General features: G+C 40.6%; 1 protein-coding gene across 1 annotated transcript in view; it reads right to left on the bottom strand.

Moving 5' to 3' along the window:
* Nucleotides 1-19562: 19562 nt before the first annotated feature.
* Nucleotides 19563-25530, bottom strand: part of cdon (cell adhesion associated, oncogene regulated) — a 58636-nt gene continuing 52668 nt past the window's right edge. Inside the window, exons 17-19 of the mRNA XM_028465627.1 lie at nt 22151-22230; nt 21797-22041; nt 19563-20525 (exon numbers count right to left, since the gene is read on the bottom strand). Of these exons, the coding sequence (XP_028321428.1) occupies nt 20365-20525; nt 21797-22041; nt 22151-22230 (486 nt within the window). The 3' untranslated portion in view covers nt 19563-20364. The remainder of the gene's footprint in view (nt 20526-21796; nt 22042-22150; nt 22231-25530) is intronic.

The following is a 25530-nucleotide window of genomic DNA, read 5'->3' on the forward strand; positions in this document are numbered from 1 at the left end:
AACCTGAGTCTGTGTGACTCTGACATTATTATTGGTATCGCTCATAAGTGAACTCTGTCCAACTCTCTACCACAGGCATAGGCAACTGGTGGCTCGGGGGCCACATGTGGCCCTCTGTCTAATTTTGTGCAGCCCACAAATGAATGCTTAAAATGACAAAAAAATACACAAAGTGACTTCAAAGCACACAAAATGACAGACAAATACCGAAAACTAAACAGAAATGACAGATATAAATAGCATATAAATGACAGAGAAATACACAAAATGACAGACATATACAAATGGACCATAAAAATACACAAAAAAAGACTCCAAAACACATACACGACAGGAAAATACACAACAATTAAAATAAAATACACAAAAGTTACAGAAAAACACACAAAAATGACTCCAAACGAATAACAAAAACACAAAAAAAATTGTAAAATGCCAACAAAAATACACAAAATGGCTTATGTAATGACACAAAATGACATACAAATACACAACTGAACTACAAAAATACACAAAAAATACTCCAAAGCACAGAAAAAGACAGGAAAATAGACAAAAATGACAGATAAATGCATATAAAGGACAGATAATTACACAAGAATGACAGAAAAATAGACAAATTCACTTCAAAAACACAAAATAAGTAACACACATATATACCAATGGACCACAAAAATACACAAAAAAGACTCCAAAACACATGAAATGACAAGAAAATACACAAAAATTCCCAAAAAGAACAAACTATTAATAAGTACCAAACTAATAACAAAAACACAAAATGACAGAAAAATATGTCCAAAATGCCAATAAAAACACACAACATGGCCTCAGGTCAAACACACACTTGTAGCATATGCTTAGATTTTTAAAACTGTTGTTAAATCTTATGTTCTGGAACTTAATGGATTATCTGTATCTTACTATTTCCCGCTAACGCTAACCTGAGTAGCGAAGCTACATGTGTGTGGGGCCTATGAAGTTTACTGGGCCACATGAGGTGAAGTCCTGCAGTATTTGTGAATGGGGAGCGTGACCCCAGCAGAGGTCAGGGGGGATCGGAGGTGCTGCTGAGACCTTTTGGTGAAGCTGTGAACAGCGTGGCCCTCGCCTCGGCTCTCAGACACACACACACACACACACACACACACACACACACACACACACACACACACACACACACACACACACACACACACACACACACACACACACACACACACACACAAGCAACAAGCGTTGGAGTACACGTGTTGTCCTCCTTTCAAAGGCTGAGTCTGGATCCTATTAAGGCCTTTTTGTCTCCCCCCCCCCCCTTCCCCATCCTGGCCTGTCTGTTTTTACTTTGTGTTATTCATATTCATTCCATTACGGCCCTCCTCTTCCTCCTCCACCTCCTCCCCTCTATCTGATGCTTTTCCCCACAATGCATTGCACTGAGGCTGCAGGGCAGATGTTGGTGCATCACATAAAATCTGAAAATGATACCAAAAACACATTATTGTCTATTATTATCCTCACACTAAAGAGACACCTGGTTTATAATGTTAATGGTGTGACGTACATGGTAGAACAGTTGTCCTTACTCACACACACACACACACACACACACACACACACACACACACACACACACACACACACACACACACACACACACACACACACACACACAAGCCCTGATGCCACATTTTTTCTAGTGTGTGTGTGTGTGTGCGACACAAAATCCACGCTCCCTCCTCTTTCCCTGAATCCGGTCTATGTAATTGATCCCAGGCTGGACATTTGAGTTGCCAGCAGCGATTCATATCATTTTTATCTTCTAGACAAGCACTCCACTGCTTCCAGATGCAGAAAGAAGCACTGCAGGGTCCCAGTTTGTGTTTGAAAGAAAAACCAGTAATGCTTGAATGGCTGTTTTTTGGTTTTGTTTTTTTTTTTATCCTCAGGGTAGAGAAGCAGCAAAGTGTCGCCTGTTTTGTTTGCTTTTTCCCTTTGTTGGTGTGTTTTTCACCACTGAAAGAAAACTGTGTACGTCTGTGGTTTTACACTGTGAAAAAGCAACAACAAGGCAACTTTAAGGTCATTTATTTGATCAGTAAATAATAAGATGTGGTTTTGAACAATGTTTTTCACGCCCTTGTAATATGAGGAAGATACTCTACGTTTGATACGATGTGAGTTTTGACTAAACAAGACTCCTGTCCTCTCCTATTAGAAGTGAACACATGGGCAACCGGTGGCCCGCGGGCCACATGCGGCCTTCAGATTGATTTTGTACACCCCCCCAAAAGAAATCCTCCTAAAATTGTAAGTCATGAAATTTATTACATATGTTGTGTGAACTATATCACCTGAAGGTTATTTAAAAAATGGTTCAAATAAAAAAATAAACAACATTCTAAAAGAATATAAAACACTACTAAAAAAAAACAACTGAGAAAAACATTTACAATGACTGTAAAAATGTAAAATTGGCAATAAAATCCCACAAAATGACTGTAAAAACACACAAAAATATTAATAAAAATAACAAAAACACACAACATTTGACCAAAAATGAACACACAACAACACAAAATGATGACAAAAGTCTGCAAAATAACAAAAAATTCAACATGACAAAAAAATACTGAAAAAAAATCCACGACACTTGAATAAAATAAATAAACAAATAGATTAATCAAGAAACATGGTCCCAAACACCAAAAATTGTGAAAGAATAGAAAACACAACAAAATAACAACTGAGAAGAATATACACAAGGACTGTAAAAATGAAAAAAGAAAGTCTCCAGATCCCACAAAGTGACCAGTAACCAGCACAAAACCACAGAAAAATAACAAAAAACACAAAATTTAAAAAAAAAAAAATGAACAGACACAAAATGATGACAAAAGCCCAAAAAATAACAGCAATAAACGTGAAATGACACCAAAAATACACATAATCACAAAAAAACCCCCACAAAATCACAACAAAAACGAGCAAAATGACAACAAAAAAATACACAAAAAAAGAGAAAAACCTCCACAACCCTTTGCTGTGTTAATGCTCAGATTGGTCCTCATTAGTCATTACAAATGCTGACATGAATGTTGATAATGTGGGAAATGCCGTTAATTAATTTGACCTGCTTTCATTGATTATAATGGTTTTAACAGAGGAATAATTTAAATGAACTTTCTTACAAATGACAGATTCTGATTTGCGAAGAGCAGATATTCATTTAAAAACGCTTGTAAAGCTGTTGAAGGGGAAAAGACTGGAGAAGTTGTTTCTCAAAGATGATGAGTTTCAAGCATTGCCTTATATTAAAAACATCTGTTTGGTAAATGATAAAAACAGCCTCTAGGAAGGCCCTTAGATTACTCCCTAAAATGAGTGGGAACTTCCACAAATGCAAACGTAGCTTTGTTAGACCCAGTTTGGATGGAAACATGCTGATAAATCCATGTTATTGTTGAATTGTCTTTAAATCCACATGTTTTGGTAAACCGAGCCCAAATGCAAAAAAGAAATAATAATAATTGTGGTATTGGACAAAAATTCCTTGGCACAAAAACTCGTAACTGGATGCTGTCTCAGTTTTACTGAAAGTCCAAAATAATTTGAAAATTTAGTTGTGAAGCTTTGCACCACGAATACATCCCTTGCATGAAAACACAAAATCTGTTGTCAAACAAAATAAAATAATAATTATTTGATAAGATCCTTCTAGATATTAGATATAAATAAAATAAAACATTTGATTCATAAACAGTCCAATTAACAGAAAACTGTATTAAAAATACAGAAAATAACCAAAAACACACACATAAAACAACTGAAAATACACAAAAAACAGCGATAAATTCACAAAATGACAACAAAAATACACAAAATGACTAAAAACAAAATGCAAAATTACGGAAAAATACACAAGGACAACAAAATGCACAAAAATAACACAAAACTATATTAAAAAAAAAGGACAACACAACAAAACAGACGACGACAAATAAACAATAACAAAAATACTTACAATCTGACAACAAAAATACACAGAATGGCTCCAAAAACAAACAAAACACACATAAACTCTTTATTAATTAACTCAATCTTAACGTTTGCCATACTGCTTTTCTTTCCCCGGCGTTTCCATTTCTTCTAATTATGAAACTAAATTTCCCGTCGTCCCATTCCAACACGTGGGAAAGAACAGGATGTTTTCTGTTAGAAATGAATAAAACTAAAATGAATAAAATTGAATTTGTTGCTTCCTTGGGACGATATAAATCCATCCATGATTATGTTGTGAGATAAGACTGAATCCACAGAAGGCCTGAGGTTGTGGATTAAAGCGTGTCTCTCTCATTTTCTCTGCTCAGCAGCTGTGGAACAATCAGGAAACCAAAGAGGCCAAAGACTGAGCACCTGTTGGAGAAGAAGGACTACTGTACACTAAACAGCTGAACTCAGACTGGGACCACTGGGACCACTGGGACCAGTATCCAAACAGCCAATTGAGTGGGAACGATCACAGAGACGTGGAATATCTCCACCCCCCTGACTCCTGATGGACAGTGATGGAGTTCCTTCGCAGTACATAAATACTTCACGCTACATTAGCCACCAAAGCCTTTCCACATGTTGTTTGCGGAAGCCCTCTTTGCTTCCCCGAGTCCTGATTCCCATCTGGCTTTTCCAGGTCACTTCTTCCATGACTTGTACATGTTTCCTGACATGGAGCTGTTTTATCATGACTTTATAGTGTCCTCAGCGTCCGTGTCACAGACAGCATAGAACTGACCTAGAGGCGCGTGTGTCCCACGTCCCAGAACTCAGTGGTTCTCAAACTCTTTTGGGCGTTCTTCGCTTTGAACGAGGATGAACATTCAAGACCCACCTGCGTTCATCATCCCCCAAAATAATCCTGACAATTTTTTCAATCATATTCCATAATAAATTAAAAACTAAACTAAACTAAACAAATGTAAAAGGGAAATAACCAAACATTGTTTGCAATATGTGCCAAAAAGCTCAAGAAAACAAAAAAAGGAAATTCATTTTTTGAGTCAGCTATTGAAAGTTTGTATATATGTAACGTAAATCATTATTTTTGACCTTTAGTTACACGTCCACATCTAACGCAGAATAATCATTTAATGCTCTTTAAATTTCTGCTACATTTTTAGGGTTCTCACTATATCTTTCTTTTTTTTGTTTAGTGTTAATGATCTTTATTGTCGATGAAGAAAGGCGTTTAAGAAGATTGGCATGAAATTGAAAATGTCCTCTTGTTTGTCGCGCCCCACCTGTCATGTCTCTATGTGCCACCAGGGGGCCACGACACACACCTTGAGAAGCACTGGGCTGACTCATGAGAGAGTAAACTAATTATGCAGATCAAGAGAACACTGACACCAGTAAATTGTGAACACAGGGAAATGTAAAATGGAGACAGTCGTCATCAAAAGTCTGACACTTGTTTTCTGACTACATTTGTTAAAATTCAGGTGCAACGTGCAATTTCACAGATTCAAATAATGGGAAATCCTCTGTTGCATCTTGTGGTGTGGGTGATGATGTGTAGAAAAAGTCTCAACTCAATCCAGACTACAAAGACTAAAGTTAATAAAGCCAATACAATAAAAGGTTAATCTGTAAATGTTCCTAGAGTGAATGAGGGACGATTTAGAAGCTGCAGATACGGGGTGCTGATTTAAAGTTGTGCATGCTAAAATAAACAGCAGCTTCTCACAACATTTAGCAAAAAAAAAAAAAAAAGTAATAATTTTTTCATTACTTTTTTCTTGTTTTTATTGACATTTTGAACATCTGTACCAAAAATTCAGTAATGGGCGACACTTTTTTTCACTATTTATATTGTGAAAACTTCCACAGATGTCAGAAATTTGAACTCTATAAATTTAAGTATGGTCGTTAGTAGACAGTATCTCCCTGTATTTATAGTAAATGAGTAAGAACATTAGAATAGCTCAAACACTATTCCTAAAAATAGAAAAATACCTCCCCTAAATATACTCCATTTATGGTACAGATGCTTACAACGTCAACCCTAACTTACACTTTATTTTTTCCCGAGAAAATGACTGAATGTCTAGCGTAGTATACAAAAAAACCAAATACGTAATTTTTGTTTAAAATCGTATGGGCTATATGCATGGTTCACTTCTGCGCTTGAGTGAAGACCGAGAAATAAATTCCGATACTGTATTATGACAAATGACAATAGTTTTCAAATCATTCTCATGCAACTCAACAATAGCAGTAAATAGCAGAGGACATCATATACATTAGCATAAGCTCCAGGCCTTTCACTCACAAACAGTTTTTCCCGTTTATTCAGAGTTGCTCTTCTTATTTTATGTCTAGCTAGGCCCTAATGCTACATTAATAGCCACAGCTGTCTTTTGATAGCATTTCTTACCTTGTACAAAACCTCATGTCCTCATCTGAAGCAGCAAACTGTTCCAAGCCAAACTTGTTGCTGATGGTCATCTCATCCATCTGTCTCCAGAGCTCCTCTATAACACTCAGCAGTAGTCGTGGTCAGGACATGCTACATCCATTTCCTCCTCGGGATTCTCAGAGGGAGAGTTTGGTCGCTTTCTTCGCTCCCAAACACCAAGACAAGGGGCAAGAAGGGAGTAATTGTGGATTTGACGGCTCGTTCATGTCAGCTGGCAAAAAATAACGACTACAGACCCTAGTGACATTTGTAATCGGAAAATTGTCTCCCCGGATGTTGATGACCCACTTCTTTCACAGCTCATCCTCTTGTGGGAATGTAAAAAACTCAAAGCAGAATGACATCAAGCCGAAGCTGTACACTTAGGGAGGCAACAGTGGAACATCTTCTCTTGTTTGGAAGATAAACTTCGCCCTTTTGGATGTCATTGTGTAGACACACAACCACACAAACAGGGACAATGAAACAAAACTGTGAAAAGCACATTTCAAAGTGTGACGTCTCAATGTTTTGATTGTCCAAAAGCTAGCGTCACGGTAACCGGAAAGAGGTAATCGGTCTTATTTTCAACCGGAAATACGTCACGTCTTACTGTGCATATAGCCCATTCACACAGTTGTGCGGGATTTCATAGCCCTGACCTACAGGATCAAGTCGGTATAGATGAATGAATGAATGAATGAATGAATGAATTCTATGAATGAAGAAACTCTAGGTTGTGTTTCTTGTTTGATTGATGAAATCTGTTTTGTCACTTACCAAAGTGCATGGAAAACCAGGCCATCGCTGCAGAGTGAAGATTTACATGTTTTACATGACAGCATTGTGTGCACGTAAACTGATGGGGCAGACATCCCTCCCTCTTCCTGTGGCCTTGGCTGCATGTGCTCAGCGCTCCAGGTGAAGCCCCTCACTGGGACCCTCTGCTGTGGGGAGCTTCCAGATGAAAAGTGAGACAGGACGGAAATGGGGTTCACTGCGCTGGGGCCCCTATGCTTTACGAGCAGCAGCAGCTTTAACCTCCAGCAGATAAATGATGATGCCGTATACGCTGCTTAATGCATGTTCTTCTACGTGCTGGAGTACGACATGCTCGCTCCACCTCCTCATTGTGTGGTTTGACCGTGACACAACAGTCGGACGACATGTCCAACGTCAGCACGCAGACAGCAGAGCAATGCATCAGGAAAAGGATGCCATATGTTTACTAAAGGTGTAAGAAAGTTGGCGATATTTCACCCCACGATAATTGTATCGAACCAAAAAATGTCTAAACCAATTTTTTAATCATGTTTTTGAACAAACAAAAGAAAGCATTTAATTGTGCTAGGTGTCAGTGAACCATATCAAACCATGTTAAACTACTTCACTCCACAAATGCCTTTTAGCTAAGTTGATTGCACATTATTTTCATAAAACATACTGGGCACTTTTTGAGATGTAAGTAACAGTTAGTTACCATTTACATTGTCTCAAATTTAACAAACATGAAATAAATTGTATTTCATACCATTCTGTATGAGGTGGGTTGACCTCTTCCTGTCTTTGATCCTCATCCTCAGTTCTTGATGGAAGCTCATCAACGCCATGTTCTTTCCTCTCTGTTTTGTTCTCCAATGGTGCATGATGTCATTTGTCTTTATCAGGACTGATAGCAGTGTGACTAGTGAAGTGAAACAGGTTGGATGTGAAAAGTTTCACTCTAAAACGATGACAACGTTCCCAAAAAATCAGAAAATGTTCTATGAAATTTAGTGAAAGGGCAGCACAATCCAAGAGAAAAATTAATTCAGAGAGTAAATTAATATTATTGCTCATAATTGATATTACAGTTCAGTATATAAATAAACCGTTAAACCAAAGAGCGCTTATGATCAGTTTCACTTTTAGTAGTCGTTACACCACCTTGTATCACCTTTATGGGATGATGTAACGTGTTTGTGACCCACTGCGACGCAGCGGTTGGACAAAACAAGGTACTATTGTCTTAAATGGACTATTCCTGTGACCAAAAGAGGTGAGAAGGACAACAAAGCGGCGTAGCAGCTCATGCGAGTTTTTGAAACAGCTGACTCAGCTGATTGTTGAGAGTTTACTTTCCTGAGGCACAGCGTGAGTGATTAAAATCAGTTCCACTTTTAGGATCTGTTATACCGCCTCTTATAGCTTTCATGGGATGATCTGACGTGTTTGTGACCCAATGCGATGCAGTGGTCAAACAAAACAATGGACTATCGTCTTAAATGGACTATTACTGTGGTCGGTAGAGGTGAGGAGGAGAAGGAAGACTGTTAATGATTTACTGCTGCTGAAGGCCCAAAAAACAGCCTGTTTATAGGAGCGCTCTGAATATGACTTTTCAGAGGCTAAAACTCTAGAAAACAGGCTAGTTTGGGAAAACAAACCTCAAATACTATGTTGTTGGGGTTCTTAGAACAAATGGAGATGGGTGAAAAATAGCATAATACTGGACCACTGGACCTTTAACAGCAACGCCGCCCACTATAAGTGTAGCTTTTGTTTCCTGGAGTGCTTTCAGTCCTCACAGTTCCAGAAGGTTGTGTGTTCCCCTCATTAAAGAAGGATTGTACTTGTAAAAGTGAAATTTGTAATTATTGATATCACAATATATCAGGATGTATAACGTATTGTTTAGTAGTCAGGATACTTTATCGGGATACTATATCGGATTGAGACATGCAAATCGTATCATCAGATTCATGGCAATGCACACCCCTAATGTTTACTGTACTCCAGCACAGACTGAATCACCCTCTGCAAAAGCTTTATTAACACGTTCCCACGCAGGTGGTCCGCACAAATGAGAGGTTAGCGCAGCCTTCAACAATGCCAGTGGTAATGTTGGATTTAATCACAGGGCACGCTTCAGAAACCCACCTGTTTTGCCAGCCTCGCTCTCACATAAAGTGCAGCGTTGCCAGGAGCTCACAGGCGGCGGCACATGTTGGGGTGGCAGTAAAGTGGCGTGCAGATCTCCCAACTATCTGGGTTTCATTCTGCACTCTCTCATCTGCTGCCAAGAACACAAAAAGCTGGCCAAGCCTGATCTGCACAATGGGGGTAATTACACCTGCATGCATTTAACCAGGCTACGAAGGGTCCAGATAAGATGTTCGTGTCCCCAACTTTCTTCACTAAGCTCTGGCCTCCCGCAGTCATTTTTCCACTCATCTGGTTTTCATCTCTTCTCTCGGCTCTTCATGTAATACCTGGAAAAAGTGGAGGCAGTGGATCAGGGAAGCAGCCAGCTGAAGTGACAGGCTTTCATGCACTGAGTTTAGAGAGGACGTGTTTCACAAGCAAAGAATTTGATCCCACTCCCTTCTCTAGCCATTAGTAGAGTGTTTATAGATGTTTGCTGTTCTGAGGTGAGATCACTATCACAGTGCACGCTTCTCCCCATGAGGAACTGTTGCAAAATAAACTGTGACTTCATTAAAGTACAGTTTTTGTAGGACATCCCTTAAATACGTAGCATGTCAACATGTATGACAGACATGGGCAACAGGCGGCCCAGGAGCCACATGTGGCCCCCGGACTAGTTTTGAGCATTCCCCAAAGTAAAAAATATAAAATGTACTCAAAATATACACAATATAACTTCAAAAAAAATTGCAGAAACTTGCACAAAATGGCTTCAACAACACGCAGAGGCTCCTAGAACACTAAATGCCAAAAAAATAGAGAAAATTACTTATAAAACACTAAATAAGAGTAAAAAGTACATAGAATGACTTCAAACACATAAAATGACAACAACAAAACAAAACATAAACAGGAAAATACATAAAATGATGAAAATATGCAAAATGACTCACACACAAGACGACAAGAAAACTTATAGAAAAACATGATGAGAAAATACAAAAAATGACTCACACTACACACACAAACTGTAAAACTCACAGAATGACTCCAAACACAGAAACAAAAATACACAAAATTAATTAAAAACTAACTTCTGACATGAATGTTGATTTGTCCCTCGGATCAGACAATCACATTTTTGTGGCCCCCAGTTGCCCATCTCTGATGTATGATAAAGGCTTTTATTTTTATATGTACACACATTGGCCACTTTATTTATTATAGCTATCAATATGTTCTTTATAGAAGGTGCTAATCAGCCAATCACATGGCAGCAAGTCCATGTCTTTAGGGCCATTTGCGGGTGTTTGCAGGTTTCTAAGGTTCTGATTGTTTTCCAAACCCAACTTAGTTCAGAATCTATTTACTTTCTGCAGATATTTACAGTTTCAGAATAAAAAGAGCTTCCTCTTTATTGTAACTGTTTCCATCTTTCGTTGTGTACGGAGTGCAGTGCACTCGCCCCCAGAAACCATGTTGTTTTATGTTGCATCTTCATTACAGATGTTTGTCTTCCAGCAGCTTTCTAAATATAGACCTCTGCAAAGGGAGAGTTAAAGCCCTCACTAATTAGAGCCCTGTTCCCCAGTCTGGAGCTGCTGCCTCCTCCAGTGAGAACCCGTTTATGGACTTCTCGTAGCGCTGCAGGGCCGAGCAGCTCACAGGCCACAACCTCAGTCAGAGGCTTTTGAAGGCTGAGCTTTTACTGGACGCCGCTGTGCGCCACAACCACTAATGATGCGCGCCGTGACTCCTCCCACACGCACAGATCTTTTTTAGAATGGCCACAGAAAAACATGTTGGAATTTCATGCAAATACAAGTGGAGATTACATGCCAATTGCAGTCTTTAAAGACCATTAGAGTGAACGTGCGTCAGCCTATGAGTGTCACTGTTAGCCCGTAATAAACAGGCAACATTGCACCGCAAACACGGCACATATACAGAATCCCGACCATAGGCGGAGTTTTAGATTCTTGCCAGGGGGAGGGGCAAAAGCAAAAACTGAATTAAACATATAGACCGTCTCAAGATTCGCACCAACCACAATGTGTGTAACATATACAATAATGCAAAAGTGTTTAGTAACATAATTGATAATGCTGATTGTTGACTTGTCGACGCACCTTTTAATATTGTAAACTTGTGATAATATCAGGCCGGCGGCCGCTTTCTGCTTCATTTTTGCTGCAGTACCATACATGAACTGCTGGGTGCAGTGTTCCTTCACCAATTACATTGTGAAGAAGAATTGCGCAACAGAAGAAAAACCAACCTAAAGTCTCAAAAGTTTGGGATCAATTCATTGAAAACTTGAGGTAGATGTTATAATCAAAACAGTACATGTACATTATATTAAGAATTGTATTTTTACGAATGAATTTGGGGAAACTGCAATGGAAACATTTTACCACTGGGGGGGTGGGGGGGTCTATGCTCCCCCTGCCCTCCCACAAACTCTGCGTATGATCCACACACAGTTAAAGCAGCTTGACGAACGTTTCTATCAGATAAATCAATAGTATTGGTCTCATTGATAAAAATAAATAAATGTCAAAGATAATTTGCTTGATAAAAAACCTAAAAGGTTGAAATTGCCACCTAAAATTATCTTTTCATCTCTACATAAAAACTCATTTTGGTGACATTCGCAGACGGGTACATAGAAGTGTCTTTACTTATTTTGATATCACTGGGAATACTGAACACCAGAACAAAAAGGCGAAACACTCTCTTCCTTGTCAGACAAAGAAACACAAGAAATCTAGAATGATTCATATGTTTACGGGATTCCACTTCCCACAATGCAATGTATGAAACTATCAACAAACGGAGTGTTTCAGGCGGAGATGAATACAAACATTCAAGAGGCAAATTCTACCTTTTTCCTTTGTTTTTTGGGTAAACTATTAATACATTTAATTACCAGATCATACCGGCTTTGCTAACATTAGGCTACGGATGCCCTAACAGCAAACAGTTGTTATCAACTGAATATTCAGAATCATAATTTATCTTTCATATTAGAGTTTGTGAGCACACTTCTCTTTTAAAGAGTTGTGTTTCAAAAAAGCATTCAGGAAAAAAAGCTTGAATCTACAAAAACAAAGCACTAATCATTCCTCGTTGGAAACATGTTCAGTCCTCTGCAGGTTGGCTACATCAGAGCTAGCATGTTGAGAGTAGTTCAGTTAAGACTAAATTTGGCCATAAAAACTATTTCAATGCTCATAAATGCCTGACACTGCATTAAGTGCATTGAAATGCACTACAATCAGGTATTTACTGATTTTCACTTGAACTTCACTTGTTCTGAGTTATTTGATCACGCTAAACTCTTGTTCTCTGATAACATTTAAACAACAGCCAATTCTACCGATTTACTCAATAATTCATGAGACAAAGCCACCACACTGATATCCTACACCTGCTGTTGCAAGGACAAACAACTGGGACCTGGAGAGATGACGGAGGTAAACTGAGGCGATGGAATGAAGTGGGAGATTTGATGAATAATTTAAAGGGTATCAAGTGTAATTTAAAAGACTTCTTGTTGTTCAGTCTTTCTCAGAGTGGACTACAGAGAAGAACAACCCACAGCTTAAAGCTTTCAGTATCCTAACGTTTATTTGCAGCACCAGATACCTGAGGATGATTCCGCTTCTGTTCCTGCTGCTCTCCTGGTTGGTGCCTCACACTCAAGGTAAAAGACTAATTGTACTTCTGGATGAAGGCAAGTCTACGCAAGCAGCTTTTCTCTTGTATCCCAAACTTGTGTCATTATAATGTCGGATTAAAAAACTCAGCCAGAGGGAGAGTCAAAAACTTGATCCTTCGAAGAAGCCACAGGCGAATAAACTATGAGTGTTTAATTATAAGTTCCTCATCGGAAGAGCTGACTCAGCCTATTCACTGACTGTGAGGTCCTCGAATGTATTCTGGAGACTGTTACTCATAAATAAATCTGGCGATGGGACTATTTTGGTGATCCTGGGAAAACAACGCTATCTTTTGCCTCTGCGCTTTGTCTTACAGGTCTGGAGATACTCGACCCCGAAGAAGTAGAGTATGTTCGTTTCCATGCCACTGCTTCAGTTGGAGAAACAATCACATTAGATTGTGGAACCATTGTTCCCACCATCTTCATCTGGGGCTACACCAAAGCAGGGACGGAAAACAACGTAGCGATGGCTTATAACTACGGACTTGGTTCAAAGGTCCTGCCTGAGTCGTCCAGTCTGGGTCGGATGCAGGTTGTGGTCAACACATCATCTTTGGTGATCGAGGAGCTTCAGAGGGAGGCGGCTGGGACGTACACCTGCCAGGCTTTGTACGATACAGATGAAGGACCTCGGGTCACGTTTTACTTCACCCGACTGGATGTGGAAGACGACTGACTCAAGTCTAAACTCCCAGAATGCTGTTCTTTATTTAATGCTTAATGTTACCACTTTCTTCTTTTTTCTTCTTCTTAAAGGTAGTTTTCATCCAATTTCCCTAGATTAGATTTACTACAGAATTTATCCATAAGGATAAATTCAAGTTCATTAAGAGAGATAAGAACATCTAGTACAAAAATATACGTTCCTTCATCTTCAGACCCGCTTATTCATATTCAGGGTTGTAGGCGCTCTACTCAACTCAACTCAACTTTATTTATACAGCGCAAATTACAACAAAGTCATCTCAGTGTGTTTAACAAAATATAGTCCATAGTAAAAAAAAGAACCCAACAAGATCCACAAACACAAGTATTTAGCGACAGTGGGAAGAAAAAAACTTCCTCTATTTTATAGGAAGAAATCTCCAGCGGAACCAGGTTCAGAGGTGGCAGCCATCTGCTTTGACTGGTTGGGGTTAGTGAACAGAAGACCGAACAGGATAGGATAGAAGGATGGTCCATCCGAGTGATACTGGTGGCTATCTCCAGCCCTCAAAGGGCGCCAGTGCATTACAGAGCAAACACACATAGACAGAAAGACAACCACTCACATTCCCATTAACTCCTATGGGAATATTAGTGACTCCAATATAGGGTGGTGAAAGGAACCCATAATGCCCAGAGAAAACTCACGCAAGTATAGGGAGAAAATGCAAACTTTGCTTATTAATAATAATAATAATAATAATAATAATAATAATAATAATAATAATAATAATAATAATAACAAAAATAATAATGCATTGGATTTTATATAACGCTTCATCATAGACACTCAAAACGCTTTACAGAATTAAGGCATTATTTTTTCACTCCACACCTAGTGGTGGTGAGCTACTATTGTAGCCACAGCTGCCCCGAAGCAGACTGACGGAGGCGAGGCTGCCATAGTGCGCCATCGGCCCCTCCGACCAACACTCACTCACACACTACATTCATACTAGGCAATGTGGGTGAAGTGTCTTGCCGAAGGACACAATGACAGACGCCCACTGTGGCACCAGGAATTCTCAGTGGTCTCCCATCCAACTACTAACCAGGCCTTAGCGAGATCAGGCAATGGCAGGCTGGTATTTCAACACAAAAGATCCAAGTGTGCTTGAACCCATGACCTTCTTGCTGTGCAGAAGACCTACTAATCCCTACACCAATGTGCCGTCCTCTCCCAAAAATGGGATGTCTTGATAACCTCTCGAAGAGACATTTCCTTGTAAATCTTCAAGGACGAAAACAAATGTGTGAAGTAACAGAGCATAAGCTCCCAGATAATTAACCTGTTCTGTCATGTATTCAATGTGTTGTTCATTTCCAACAAAGCCTTAGTGATAAACTGTTGGCTTATCCAGTAATTAGATAAAGTCTTCAGTGCCCCTCAACCTTGATGAGAATTCTTCAAAACTATTTATGAGTAGGTCAAGGTCTTTGTGGTGAAGACTTCCATCATTCCAATGGTGTCACCAAGTAACCTATCTTCAAGAAAATTATTGGGAGCATCTAAGGTGTTGTAAGGTTGAAGGACTGTTTAGTTTTAACATTGACGGCTATACAATCCCAGGCTTTAACCTTGAAGGCACAACTGAAGGTTAATGAACCTTCATTCACCGCTTTAGTCCGCTGACACTCATTTTTTCTCTGCTTCAGATCACTGTGACAAACTCATTGTAATTCGTATCCTTTTTTTCAACACACTGGGAACAGCACACCAGACTGTAACACACACCGAAAGACTTTGATCAGTGGATGACTGCACTATTGTCTCCTGCCATCTTTGTAGCCATATAAACTTACAAAGCGTGACACCCCGTAGACCTGAGGTTGTGGCTTTAATTTCAAATACTCACCCCTCAGGCCTGTGTCTTCCTGATTACTACAACCATCTGGATTGTGGATTTATTAGACTAAGTTTGTAGTTTGTTTTTCACCGCAGTGTGTGTTTATTTTCAAGATCCTAATGTTTTCCCTGCATTAGGCCGGAAATTTGCACCACAGTACCAAACAATGCCTCGACCTCCTAGAACTCACCGAGGGCTTGCCCAAGCACAGGTAACATCAGGTAACTTTACAGACGCCTAGAATTATACAACTGGTATGAAGATTAAAAAATAGAATATTTGTCCTTGTACAAGTAAAGATGCAAGCATAAATATGTTGGTCACCTAAAGTCCAGATTGTTTGGCCAGAGTGAGTACAACTATGTCGTACTTGAACGCAGCACACTTTGTTAGAGAGGTCGACCTGAGCTCGACAAGCTTCGTACCGAACACAAGAACATACAGAAAGACATCTTTAATGCGGATATGTTTGGTTTTCTGTTCAGGTTCTGCTCTAGTTGTGACAAAATTTAGAAATCTTTGCGACTAACAAAAAGCTCTGTTACATTTGTAAGCACACCTCAACTTTCCGGGCTTTGGGATGTTTCACACTATTCTCTCTATACAGGTCATAGTAGCAACGCATTATACAAACATCTTAACCAACAAGGCCTCACTCTAAACCTTTTTTGTCCGGCAAATGCCAGAATATCTTATGTCTTTTAAGACTATCCTGTGGTCTGAGTTGTGTTAAGAGTTAACTAATCGGCTCTGAAACAGGCCGGGCCGACAAAAAGTAAATATTAAAGTTGTTCATTGTTTACGACATAGAACTCCTCGTATGTGTGGGGGAAGTCGACGACTTTCGACTCATGAATCTGTCATTTTTGATGAGGAACGGAATAAAGTGAGTTGATTGAGGAACATGTAATGCTGCGTTCCAGGCAACTCGCAACTCAACAATTCCAGTCTCCGAACACAGCGGCAGCATGTCCAAATTTCTCAAAAATAGCTGACCGCTACAATAGATTTTCCCCCCGACTTTACCGAGCAGGAGCTCCGACTTCCAAGTGGCGTTCCAAGTCACTTTTTCCAGATATCCAGAGTTGTGAATTGCTCGGAATGCAGCATTAGATCATGCTTTTAGATCTTTAAAAGAGATTTAAACCACATACAAACAAAAGTCTAATGACGCATGTGCCATGTGTATGCTGTATTTAAACATGAAGTTGTATGTGGACGGGAACTGTGCCAACACTAACAGACTACGGAATACATAATTCAACAAGTCAGGCTTTCCATGGTTTATTGTATAGAAACATCAGTTAGATAGATGTACTCATGGTAAACCAAACCAAATACTGATCCTGAGACAACACAGATGCTGAAACATCTGTAGCGTCAACAACAATTAAAGGTTTTCATGTTCATATCCAACAGGTGCAATTTAAGAGCATGAAAACTCCAAATTCCACTCTGTGTTGTCTTTATGCTTCATGCTCAGATTCCCAATTAGAGACAAAGAAAAGAAAAAATACCCCGAAGGGAAACATCCTGAAAATTAGTCTTACAACTTGTGAGCTCATCTTTTGCAGGCACACACTGGAATGCAGTTGGACTCCTTCCAAACACAACATGCTTCACTCGTGGTTTGTGACATATCCCAAGGAGAAAAGCTGCCTGTGGCTGAATCAAACCAGTTAACAACACACTGCCCGATTCATACCAATAGCATTCACTCAGGGCGTACAGAGGAAAGAGGAATAATGGTGGGCGGAGGAAAGAAGGACAGGCGTTAACAGGTCGGCTCTGCAGGAAAGGGGGCAAAAATTCCGAGACGGACAATAACCGCTCTTGTTCCCATGGGCTCCTTAATGAAGGGGTGGAGCTGCGTGGGTGGAGGGTGCAGCGCAGGGCCGATGGAGAGTGCCGACTGACAGACGTGGGAGATGGAGAAGCAGCTCGTTTGGAGACAACCCTGCTCTTATCTTTTTCACGCCGGCTCAGGCTGCATCTGTCAGCAATGGCCTCGGCCTCCACGCGCAATTTTTCTTTCATTTCAAGCTCGATTTCCGACTCATTGTTTCATTTCTGTTTCCCCCAAGCAGCAGCAGCCAAGGACTCATAGTGGACTCATGAGTGAGTGATAAAAGCTAGAAATAATTGGCTTTTTTGATGACGCAAAGAAAAAAATGGTTAATCTCATTATAGATAAGAAAAAAACTATATTAGCATTTTAGCAAAACAAATGTCAATGGTAAAAATGGCAATGGTGTCATGGTCGACTGATGCTGTAATCAGCTATTATGGCAGATTAGCGTCAGCGTAACATTAACCTACTGTAACATACCTTAAAGTATATAAAACCATCCACTGTGTCCATCTAAATCCAACTGTAATGTCAGAAAAAGGCTGTAAGTGGATAATGGCTAACGCTAAAGTAGCAATTAACAACTTCCAACCACAAAATAACCAAATTAAATATTCTACTTTCTATATTTTGTTTTTCCAATTAATACTGCTGTACTTCTTTAATCTTAGAGCAAATAATGACGACAATTTTACAATCTTCATTTATGGTGTTAGCAATAGTAGCGTTAGCGTAGCACCTGCTGCTTTTCTGTTCATACTGTAAATGTTACAATGTACAATAAACAAATAATCTACCATTACAAATTTTAGCTTCCGCTCCATATTTTCAACTTCATTATTAAGGAAAAAGACAGTAAGTGGATAATGGCTAACGGTAAAGTAGCAATTAGCAATTTCTCACCACAAGTGACCAAATTAAATATTATGCTTTCTATATTTCGCATTTCCAATCAACACTCCTGTAATTCTTTAATCTTAGAGCAAATAATGACAATTTTATATTCCTCATTTTTCACAACTTAGCCTACAATGGATGGAGTTAGCAATACGTAAAAATGCAACAGTAGCATTAGTGTAGCACCTGCTGCTTTTCTGTTCATACTGTAAATGTTGCAACATACATTAAAACAAATAATGTTGCGTTTAAAATTGTTGCTTCTGCTCCATATTTTCAACCTTAATATTAAAAAAAGGCAAAAAGTGGGTAGCGGCTAATGCTAAGTGGCAACCCCTTCTGAATGAATAACTTTTTCTCCAATCTTTCTTTTTGCATTTCTCTGTAAACATTGTTGAGTAATTCAGTACTCATAAACTTCTTTAGAGTAAAGAACCCTAATTATAATGAAATGTATCGCAATGAAGCCTACAATGAAGGATTTTAGCAATGAGTAAAAATGATCAGTGTGTTGGAAATGGCATACTAACGTACTACTCATACTAAGTTTGATGTCAAAATTAGGATGTAGTGCGTTCACATTTTTTAAGTATGCACGGTGGGCACACTAGTCATACTCAACTGCCCCATGATGCATTGCGAGTGGAACGTAAAGCTGTCTCTTCTCGTCTTCCGTTAGTTTTTTTTTAACCCTTTTGTAAATAGGGCTCTTGTTTTGAAGTTAACTGGAAGTTTTTCAGTAGCACAATTAGAGGGTCTCCAAAAATCTGCGAAATGTCAGAATGAAATGTGTATACGCAAGTTTTATGGATCAAACGAGCACATGTTGATATTCTACTTGGTCACTTTCTCACTTAAAATGTTTTCAGAACTTTCAAAGGTGGAAAATGAACAGAGATATTTAGCCTCAGTGTGATTCAGGTTTTTGTCGTTGTTGGTTTCAAATGCATATTGGGAAACTCAGTACTCAGTGAGTTTGTAATGTATAGTACAATTCGAACATAGCCATAGTCGACCAAAATCTAAATGTCATTTTGTTGAAAAAAAAAAACTAGAGTAAAACTGAAATTGTCCTGATGAATAAAGGTGTTTTTACATTTTGACTAAATGTAAGTTGCATTTCAGTCAAAAAACTATGACTAAAGCTAAACCAAAATGAACAATTACCAACAAACAAATAGCAAAAGCCTTGACTTTATTGACAGCTTCCATTCTGTTCCGACAAAACTGCAGGAAAAACACAACAAAGCATACGAGAGGTCTGTTGATGTTGAACATTTCCACTTTAATGTATAGGTTCCGCCCCTCTAACAGTAGGTCAGTGATCTGGGAGAAATGGTGCATTTTGGGAGCAACGGTGCATTCTGGGATGAAGACTGAACGAACGGCATAGTTTAAGATCGTCCAATCACGAAGGAGCCGTGTGAAAAGGCCTGTCAAACATATCCACGGCTATGGATGTGAGAGGGTGGGGGATAAAATAAGTCATTAGATGAGGAAAAGGGGGAGGGGAGACAGTGAAAATATCTTCTCTTTATATTATTACAAAACTTTACACGGCCGTTGTTGTTGTCGTTGTTCTCTACACATCGGGTGAACACGTAGCAACGACAACAACTACAACAAATAAACAGTATTTCTCATTCCAAAAGGCATAAATAATATAAAAGACAAACTTTTCTTGTTCTTTAAAACAGATACATTCATATGAAGTCATATTTTTACTACTAGAAAAAAATAAATAAGTCATCTAAGGAGTTTGTGATCTTCTATGAGAGAGTCCTCACTCTGAATGGGAAACGTGGCTCTGAGGAGTGTGTTTGTGTGCGTGTGTGTTGTGTGTGTGTGAAATGGGCTCTGCAGCGTGCAGTCTTTCTGTGTGTGTGTGTGTGTGTATGTGTGTGTGTGTGTGTGTGTGTATGTCGTGGGCTCTGCAGCGTGCAGTCTTTCTGTGTGTGTGTGTGTGTAAGTGAGGGGGGGCTCAGGCCTCCCGAGGGCCTGCAGTGATCAGCTCTCCTGCCAGACCACCACCAGAGATCCAGGCTGGCTTTTGGTCACAGTCCAGGTCTGGTAGTTCCAGGGACTCCCAGCACAGAACAGGCTCCTCCTCCGTGTCCTCGCCGTCCTCATGCTCCTCCCCCGCTGCACACACAGGAACCCGGACAGAGTTTGATTCATGCTTCATATTATATATTAAAAAAAAAAAAAAAACAAGGACCGCCTCTGGAAAAAAGCCACCGTGTAATTTGTGGTGAAGCTGCAACGTTTGCCTGACTGTAAAACAACTGATTGGTGCTGACGTTTAACTAAAGAAACGACATCAGACACTGAAGTTCATTCTCACAACTCATGTCACTTTGAATCATACATATGCAACTGACGGCCCAAATTGTAATTCAATAAGTTGTAAAGAATATAAAGCCCAACATAATACACAGAATAACTCCCACAACGCACAAATTGACAGCAAAACACACAAAGTACACAAAAACACACAATTTATTTTCAAAAATACACAAAATGACTCATAAAAACAAAAAGACAACAAAGACAGACACAGCAACCACTTAAACAAACAAATCTACTACAAAAAACACGCAAAAACAACACACTACAGAATAGTTCCAGAGACACAAAATGACAGGAAAATATAGAAAACAACAACAAAAATACAGAAAGTGGCCTCAAAAACACACAAATTGACAAAAAATGACAAAAAAAAAATACACAAAATTATAACAAGAATACAAAAACTAACAGAAAACCAACATAATCAGTTTTCCCCTTTGCATTAATGCTCAGATTGGTCATTATTCTGAATGCTGACAACACAGTACAGGCCCAAATGTTTGAACACCCCTATTTTTTGGAAGAAACGCAATGAAATGCATTTCAATTGAGTAACTGAGGAACAAAACCTGACATCACTGAGTCAAATCTCATTGTGATCAGTTAATTACAAACTGAGATATGAACTTTTGCCAATGATCAGAGAAAGGGATTATATAAACTGATCCACAGTCAGTCTATTGATCCGGATTCCCACCAAAATGTAAAGGAAACTTTCATGGTGTAAAGTCCATCTTTGGTTATATTTTTTTGTCAGAAGCTGCTCATTACTTTTGCAGGTGAAAATAGGACCTCCTTAGTGGTCAACGTGTACTATAAAGGACAATCATGCTTTTGAAGAAAATATGTAATTATTTGGAATTCTGCTTGTTATTTCTTTCAAAATAAAAGCACAGCACTTTGGGGCATTGCGTTTTTTGGCTCCTGACAAACCAGACAAGAACTTCTGCTCTGCAAAGCCCATCAGGAATGAGTGGGGCAACACAAATTAATGTAGTTTAACTTGGATGTGCTGGAGCTAAAAGAACCGGGTCTGGATTCCACCATTAGGGACCAGGTCTTACCGTTGTTTTCTACAGGACAGTTTTCGCTGTTCCTGATCAGACAGCAGTAGTGCTGCGATGGTGGTGACTCCTTCCTTTGATCTTCTCTGTACGTGGAGTCAGCGTCCTGGTCATCTGTGCCGTGGCACGGAGAGGAAACCTGGCCCAGCGGAACCATCTCCATCCCGTCCTGATGACACGGGGCGGCGCGGTGCATCAGAGGCAGAGAGCCACTGGAGAACGAGCCATTGGTTTTGTTGTAACATCTGCACACGGACATGGAGGAAAGGCAGTTTAGAGCGGTCATGACGCTGTGGGTTGGCGCCTGTGGGTAGGGGTGGGGAGGGGGTGATGGGGGATGTTCTATGTTCTCACCGGTTGTTGTTGCAGAGGTTCTGACAGCTCATACAGTCGGACGTCTCCGTTTGTGGCAGCGCCGTGTAAATCCCTCCGCCCTAAGGAGACAAACACCAGCATGTAACCATAGCAACAGGCCAGGTAAAGATGTGTGGATGCATGTGAGAGTCTATTACTTTTTATTTGTTGTATCCCTCTGAAGACGAGTTAATTCACCCATTGTTAGATCAGAAATCAAAAGCCACTTTTTTAGCAAAACATTCCAGAACGTTTTAGTTCTAAACATTCTGGAACTAAAACGTTCAAAACATGTCAGCATTTCTGCCTTGTTTTGAATTCCCGCTACTAGGCTTATAATTTCACCTATATCTTAATAAGTTATGGTTTCATTTATTCAGATAACTTTTTTCAGGAAATTTACTTTGATCTTAGGAGATCAAAGTAAATTTCCTTTGATCTCCTAATATCAAAGTAAAGTTACTGAAAAAAGTTGTCTGAATAAATGAAACCTTTACATATTATTCAAAAAAAGAGACTAAATGAAATAGCAAGAATTATCACCTACTGTATATCTTATTGGCTCTGTAAAGTTCAGAGAGTGGAAATGCACCTAAAGACTTTCAATTCCCTCTTAGCATTCTACAAACCTCTAAAATAATTTCCATTAATTGCCTTTTGAGAACATTTTTTTCCAAAATAATTTATTTTAATAAACACAAACATTAAGCCCGTACTCATTGGCAATGTTAAAAAAAAAACACAAAAAAACTAAATTAACACTAGGGTTGCCCCCGATACAACATTTTCACTTCAGATAGGATACCGATATTGCGGCCAATAGTATCGTCGATATCAATCTGATATTGATCCGATATGAGCACAAATCATACTTTTATTGCTTATTTTGTAGTGTAGAATGTTAGAAAAGATGTAATCAAGTATTATTAGTCAACCAGAGAACAATAGAAAGTAGATAAAAGGAAAAACACCCATTTATTAGAAACCAATGGGTTACATACAGTTTGATGCAAACAGAAGAATATTCTACAATTGTATAAATCAAATGAAAAATAATTTAGACGACGCTGAAAGTATTCTCAATAAACCCAATAAAAATAAAACATTATATTTCTAGAATGCAAAATAACCACTAGTTTAACTTAAACATAAGAATATTCTACAATTGAATATAATAAATAAAATATATATATATATCAGAAGAAGCTGAAAAATAACCTCAATAAATGAAATTAAAACAATTTATGTATCAGAGATTTTAAATGCAGGCTGATATAAATCGATACTTGATTTTTTTTCTCTGATATCGGACTGATATTCACTATTAATTTCAGATTAAGAGACCCTAAATCAGGGTTTTTCAATCTTGGGGTCGCCTTGAAATAAAATAGGGTCGCCTGAAATGTTACAAAATTTAAAATAATTGTATTTTTTTTCATTTTATTTGAAAAAAATGCAAATTCTATTCATGTATTTATTTTTATCTATCCATTTTGCACAATTAAAAAACAATACATAAAATCACAGAAATAGACATATAGAGCAGGAAGAGGCAGAAATGTCAAAGAGCTAAAATAGTAATGTTATTTTGTTTGCTAACGCTGGCTACTTTGTATTTGTTTTTTTTTTTTTTTTTTTTTTTTCTCACCTTGTTTGCACATGCTGTTGAAGGTTAACACTACAAGAAGTGCAATCTTTTAACAGCAATGCATATTTTATTATTGCAATTAAATAAATGAGTTTATTTCATTGCATAATTGTGACCATCACCAGCCCTCCCTAGGGAAGGGTAAATACTTTATTAAAGGGAGGATGTAAAAGAGAGAGGGCAGTGTTACACCAGGGTGAGGGGGGTGGGGGGGGGGGAGTTAACAGGGAGGAGGGATACAAGATAGGAAAACGAATGGGTGGGGAATAATCAATAAGTTTCAAGTGATGTGATGTGAAATTGTGGTTGTGTATATTGTGCTTATTGTTGTGTTATCAAGCCAGTCTGGTGACCAGTGTGCGGCTTAGGAATAATGGTGGTGGCTGTGAGCAGAGGAGGAAGTGAGTGGAAGTTACATAAAACAGGTATTTGGGAACAACGTGTCTATGGTTGAGCCCAGTATGAGTGTTATCCCACAGCCCGAGGCCAGTGCGTCCATGACAAATGTGATTCCAAGAGCCGCTACTGCAAAACCCATGAGCCGCCCCCGGGCCCGAAGAAGCAGTCGGGCCAGCAGAAAGAGCGAGAGATCTAGGGGCCCCCGGCGACCACCCCACGGCCAAGCAGCCCCCCGAACGCCCCCAAGGTCCCAAGCCGAGAGGCTGCCATTGCCCCCCCCATACACACCCGAAAAGCCCCCAAGGAGCCAAGGACCAAGCGCACCACGCCACCGACTCCAACCTCCAACCCCCAGGCCCCCCAGCCCCCCACCCCCCCACCACCACCCACACCCCCGCGCCCAGCCCCCCGAGGGGAGGGCCCAGAGAGCCCCCCGCCCGAGACCCCAGCGGAGGAGCCAAAGCCCACGCCCAGCAGACGACCAGAGCCACGCCGAACAGGCAGCCGGCGGGCACCCGCCGGTGAGCCCAGAGCCAGCAAGGACCCGACCCCAGGCCAGGAGGACCCGGAATGGATGCAGCACCAGGAGCAGCCCGCCCAGGGCGAACGACCACACCCCAAGCCGCATAAGGCACCAGGGGGCCGCTGGGAGTCCCCCCGCCAGTCCCCAGGCACCCCAACCCAGCCCCCCCGGGCGCCCCAGATGCTGATGCCGCCCGCGCCACGAGCTTCAGTTCTTTAAAGCCAGGGCCCCCTCCAGAGGCCAAGCCAGACCGCCCCGCCGGGATGTGGCCCCCTAATCCCACCCCGACACTCTGCCTCACGGGGGACTGCCCAAGCAGGGGCCGCACCAGAAGGTATGCAAGGGCGCGGCACGCGCCACCCGCCCCAGAAGACCCCCGCCAGGACCGGCCCGGCCAGCCGGCCAAGCACCCCGGGCCCCAGGAGTACCCCCAGGGACCAGGACCCCCCAAGGGCAAGCCCCCGGGCCAAGCCCCCCGGGACGCGCCCCCCACCCCAGCCCAGGTCCCGGCCACAGCCCAGCAGGACCGCACAGCCCCAGACGGCACAAGGCCAGCAGCCCAGGGCCCGCCGCCCCCCGGACAGCGCAAGCCACGGGGCAGCGCCCCCCGCCGGCCCGCGAGCAACCGGCGACCCCCACCGCGGGGACGGAGGCACCCCATCGGCACACATCCAGCGCGGGACAGCAGCCCCCAGCCAAAGATGCCCCGGACCCACCCACCAGTCCGCAGATGGCAGGACATACCCACCAGGCGGCCGAAAGCAACCTCAACCATCGGAACAGCTAACGCCGCCCCCCCAGTAAACAGCA

Source organism: Gouania willdenowi, chromosome 13 (assembly GCF_900634775.1).
Source record: "Gouania willdenowi chromosome 13, fGouWil2.1, whole genome shotgun sequence".
NCBI classification, from domain to species: domain Eukaryota; kingdom Metazoa; phylum Chordata; class Actinopteri; order Blenniiformes; family Gobiesocidae; genus Gouania; species Gouania willdenowi.